The 5,328-nt window shown below is 50.7% G+C and overlaps 1 protein-coding gene across 1 annotated transcript in view; it reads left to right on the forward strand.

The window, feature by feature from the left end:
• The window catches only part of LOC125482013 (AMP deaminase 1-like), a gene marked incomplete at its 3' end in the record, with an annotated part of 10,553 nt that overhangs the window by 2,508 nt on the left and 2,717 nt on the right, over window positions 1-5,328 (forward strand). The window contains exons 3-4 of the mRNA XM_048593982.1: window positions 1,186-1,315; window positions 4,688-4,882. Coding sequence (XP_048449939.1) covers window positions 1,186-1,315; window positions 4,688-4,882 — 325 coding nt within the window. The remainder of the gene's footprint in view (window positions 1-1,185; window positions 1,316-4,687; window positions 4,883-5,328) is intronic.

Genomic DNA, 5,328 nt, shown 5'->3' on the forward strand with positions numbered 1-5,328 from the left:
CCCCCCCCCACCCCCCCACAAAAGCACTGGCTAATGGCACACCAGTGTCATGTGACTTACCTCTTAAAGGGACGCTGTTCCAATGTAATGTACACCGGCAGAAATGCATGATAATTCTGCTGGAAGTCACTGGGAAGGCCAATATTTGTTGCCCATCCCAATCGCCCTCGAGCTGAGGGCCCAGCTCAAACATTTCAGAGTCATCCACGTCGCTGCGGGTCTGGAGTCACGTGTAGACTGGACAAGTTAAAGATGGCAGAGTTCCTTTCCTGAAGGACGTTGGTGAGTCTCTACGAGGTCTGTTTTGGCAATACTTGATGATCCCACGTACTCTCAGTCCACCTTCGCTCCCTCTCTCTTCCTCATTCTCTCCCTTTTCCTTGTCCTTCTCTTTCTTCTCACCCTCACTCTCTCTCTTTCTCTGTCTGTCTCTCTCCGAATCCTTCTCTCTCTCTCTCTCCGTCTCCGTTCCTCCTTTCCATTTGATCCCCTCTCTTCTTGATTGTAGACACCGCTGCCGGTGCGATATGGTCTGAGTATTCCTCTTTTGTCAGCCCAACGCATAAAAACGGGATCCTTACTGAGGCGGATGTCTTGAAGTTTATTAGCAACCCGGTTTATTCATTCATGGGATGTGGTGGTACTGGTGGAGGCCTGCAATCATTGTCTGTCTCAAGTTGCCTTTGCACTGAAGGTGTGAATCAGAGCCGACCCCAATTACTGTGGGCCTGGAGTCACGTGTAGGCCAGGCCAGGTAAGGGCAACAGAGATCCTTCCCTGAAGGCCATGGGTGAACCAGATGGGTTGTTACAGCAACCAGTGGTAGTTGCCATGGTCACCATGACCACGTCAGATGGTGATGGGGCTAGCAAACGCCACCCCCCCACCCCCCACACTCCCCCCCCTCCACCCCCCATACACCCCTGAGGAGACGGGTTCAAATCTCGCTCCTCTGGGGCCGACAATGCTGAAGGTGAGGTGAGGAGTTTTATTGTGGTAAGGAGTCACGTTGTCATGACGTTACGGGGCTACCTTAAAGGGACAGGCCTGTCTGTGTGCAAACGCATCCCTGTCCCATTGCAGGTTCCTCTCCCGACTGCAGGGAGACTGATGTGACCAGAAAGTCAATATCTTCCCCTCTCTGTCTCTCTCTCTCTCCCTCCGTTCCTGTTTAATACTTTGCAGGAAGACCTATTGCAACCAGAGACTGAAGATCCTGAACTCGAAGTTCCACCTCCACTTGCTGGTCAACGAGAAGAAAGAGTTTGTTGACTTGCTAGTGGCCTCACACAGTGACTTCTACAATGTGGCCAAGGTAAAGGTGTGGCTCGGGGTGGGGGGCCCGGGGGGTGTTCGAGGATGGGCCAATGGGGGTGGGGAGTGAGGTTAGGAGATGAGTCACATAGTGTCTTCAGGAGGAATTAAGAACTCTGCAGGCGCATCGACTCCTGAATATTAACTCTGCCTTTGCTACTCTCTCTCCCGCTCTTTATCTCTCTATCTCCATCCGTCTCTCCCCTCTCTCTCTCTCTGTCCCTGCGCCTGACATTTCGTGCCCCCCTTGTTGTTTTCCTCTGTGCCTTTCTCTCTCTCTCCGTCTCTTTCTTTCTCCCCATCTCCCACCTCTTGCCCTGTCTTCCTCCCTCTGTCTTTCACTCTCTCGATCTCTGTCACTGAGTAGACTGATGAGTGGACATCACTAACTTGAAATAACATTGATGTTTCTGCGCAGCCCCTGTGCTGCTAATAACCTCAAGCGCCTCGCTCTGTCTGAGCACTCTACAACCCTGAATGTCCCTGTTTGCGATGATCTGCCTGCATTGCTCGCAAAACAAGAGCTTTCCACTGTACTTAGGTTCGCATGATGAGAATAAATCAAATCAAATTAAATCTTTCACTCTCTGCCTCAACGTTTCTCTTTGTCCCGGTTTGTGTTTTCCTCTGTCTCTTTAATTCTGTCTGTTTCTCTCTCTCTCTTTCTCTCTCTCTCTCTCTCCTCTCGCTCCCGTTCCCCAATCTCACTCTCTCTCCCCTCCACCCCGCCTCACCCCCTTTCCTTCGAAGCCAAACCAGACACGAGGTGGATAGTGTGACCACAAGAAGAGGGGAAAGAGGATCAACTGACGGCACATGTTAGAGTTGGGGGGGGAGCGGTAGCGTTGGGGGCTACTGGGGCAGGTTACGGTGAGATGGGGGTTTAATTAAAGCAACCAAACCTTACTGTCCAAAACGCAAAGAACTAGCCATGTTGGCAATTTAAAACAGAAACAGGAGTCGTCGTGGACCCGAAGCATTAACTCTGTTTCTCTCTCTCCCTCTGTAGATGCCTCCAAACTAGTTGAGTTTCTCCAGCAATTTCTGTTTTTGTTAGCAACTTACTGTTACCCCTCACTGGGACAGCCCTCCTGAAATCAAGCCTCACTAATCCCTGGGTTGTCACCTAAGTTAAGGAACTAGTAAAAAGATTTCCAAGTTGCCTCCCTTTTACATTAATAGAATGCACAGACCAGGTCTCTGTCCTTATCAAAACTGTCATTATTTTGTGACGAGCAAGTAGTTTCTAGCTACAGATAATTACTTATGATCTACCAGGATGTCGCCGGGCCTTCGAGGGTTGAGTTACAGGGAGAGGCTGGATACACTGGGACTTTTTTCACTGGAGCGTAGGAGGCGGAGGTGTGACCTTACAGAGGTTTATAAAATCATGAGGGGTGTAGATAGGGTTAGTGATTGGTGCCCTTTCCCTAGGGTGGGTTGTGGGGGGTGGGGGGGGGGGCAGTGATTTCAAGACCAAGGGGCTCATTTTTAAGGTGAGAGGAGAAAAGATTTTAAAAAAGGCACGAGGAGTAAATTTTTATACACAGAGGGTGGTTCGCGTGTGGAAGGAACCTCCCGAGGAAGTGGTGGATGTGGGTACAATTATAATGTTTAAGAGACATTTGGATGAGTACAGGAATAGGGAAAGGTTTGGAGGAATATGGGTCAGGAGCAGGTGGGGTGGTGGGGGGGGAGGCTAGTTTAGTTTGGGATTATGTTCGGCATAGACTGGTTGGGCCGAAGGGTCTGTTTCCGTGCTGCGTGACTCTATGACTATACTCTCCCATACTCCTCCACACTATTTCTATCCAAAAAACCATCCATTTCCCCTCTCCAACAACTTATTGAAGACGAAAACCGAAAGAACTGTGGATGCTGTAAATCAGGAACAAAAACAGAAGTTGCTGGAAAAGCTCAGCAGGTCTGGCAGCGTCCGTGAAGGGAAAAACAGAGTTAACATTTCGGGTCCGGTGACCCTTCCTCAGAACTCAGAAATTTATTGAAGATGTATGCTAGGAAGGAGACTGAGGCTGAGGATTTCAGTTAAATGACTAATTAAATACTAACCACCTTATAAAAGCCTGCCCACACACACTCATACAAACACAAACACACAGACACAAAAGGAAGGAGTTGGTGTTATGGATGGATTGAAAGACTGAGAAGGCAGTTCTATGGTCCCTGTCTCCACGGTTCACTGAGATCATGCGTTTGGGATCTCCACGCTTGCTGCTCACCGATCTCTCCTCGCCGCTGGCTTGCAGGAGGCACACAGTGACAGTTTCACAACTGGTAAAGCCTCTTTAAAACCGAAAGCACTGCGGAGGCTGGAAATCAGAAACGAAAACAGAATTTGCTGGAAAAGCTCAACAGGTCCGGCGGCATCCGTGGAGGGAAATCAGAGTTAACGTTTTGGTTCCGGCGACCCTTCCACAGTTCTGAACCGAAGCGTTAAACCCTGATTTCTCTCTCCACAGATGCTGCCAGACCTGCTGAGATTTCCCAGCAACTTCTGTTTCTTTCGTTACAAAAATCTTTTAAAGTCTGGTTTAAGGTCGCAGCTCTTAGCAACAGGTGAGAGAAAGTGCACCGGCTTTCTCCAGGCTTTTTGTTTTGCTGCAGCAAAGGATAAAACTCTCCCTTTCTGGAGCTCCCGGCCGCATCGTTCACTCCCACAAGCTGCACACCTATCTGAGAGCCAATCACGTCGCGGTTGGCAGGCAGAAGCCCTTCGTCATTGGTCAGTATGATGGTGATCAGTTATCAATCAGCTCCTCGTCACCAGTGGAGTCTTCCTTTGCGCTCAACTCTTGGCTTCAGGTGATCGGCAGTAACCTCCCCTCCTCTCCTGCCCCAACACCCCTCCACTGCTTAACCAGGCAGCATTGTATACACTGTTTCCAATGAATGATGGCATCTTGCTTTGAGAAGGTGCACCGACCCCCCTCTATAACCTGTGACGTTTTCCCATTCCAATCCACGGCCTACAGCGCGGGAGAATTGAAAAGATACAGTCTGTGCATGACCCTCGAGCCTAACCTCTCTCTCTCTGTCTGCTGGCCGACCCACAACACGAACCCCTCACGCCCCCAAGCTCAGGCTCCCTCCCGACGATAAATTCAGACTTTCAAGAGGGGACGGTTATTTGGACAGTGGTAGCGTGTGGGAGATTGAGTACGAAATTGGCAACAGGTAATGCAGAGCCAGTATCGGTGCCATGGGCTGAAGTTCCGCGACTCTGTGAAATAAAGGATGTCCCTCACGGGACATGGGATAAAGAGTGTACCTGAAGTACGATGTCCTATATACGGTGTAGTTGGTGACTGTCCCCTCTAGCATCTGGGAATATCCCTCCCTCTGTGTCTGACAGGTAGACACCCATATCCACGCGGCAGCCTGCATGAACCAGAGGAACCTCCTGCAATTCATCCGGAAAACGTACGAGCAGGATTTGGAGCGGGTGGTCCAGGAGACCGGTGGGAAGAAGACCACACTCCGCGAGCTCTTCCAGAAGCTCCAACTGAACCCGGATAACTTGGACCTCGATGCACTCAACATGCGCGCGGTGAGTGACACCACGTAACGTCAGCAACACACCCCGATATCGGGCCAGGCCGAGGCCTCGGTTAGCCCGATCACGCAGCAGGAGAGGCCCCAGGCTTCAGTCTCGGCCTAGTGATTCACCTGTTCACGTATGGAACTCACCCTCTCACGCACTCACAGACATACACACACTCCCCCATCACACACACTCACACTCACACACACTCCCCCATCACACACACTCACACTCACACTCACACACACTCACACTCACACACACTCACACTCACACACACTCCCCCATCACACACACTCACACTCACACACACTCACACACACACACACTCCCCCATCACACACACTCACACTCACACACACACACACACACTCCCCCATCACACACACTCACACTCACACACACACTCACACTCCCCCATCACACACACTCACACTCCCCCATCACACACA

This window comes from Rhincodon typus, unplaced genomic scaffold (assembly GCF_021869965.1).
Source record: "Rhincodon typus isolate 14 unplaced genomic scaffold, sRhiTyp1.1 hic_rhity00005008, whole genome shotgun sequence".
Classification (NCBI taxonomy): domain Eukaryota; kingdom Metazoa; phylum Chordata; class Chondrichthyes; order Orectolobiformes; family Rhincodontidae; genus Rhincodon; species Rhincodon typus.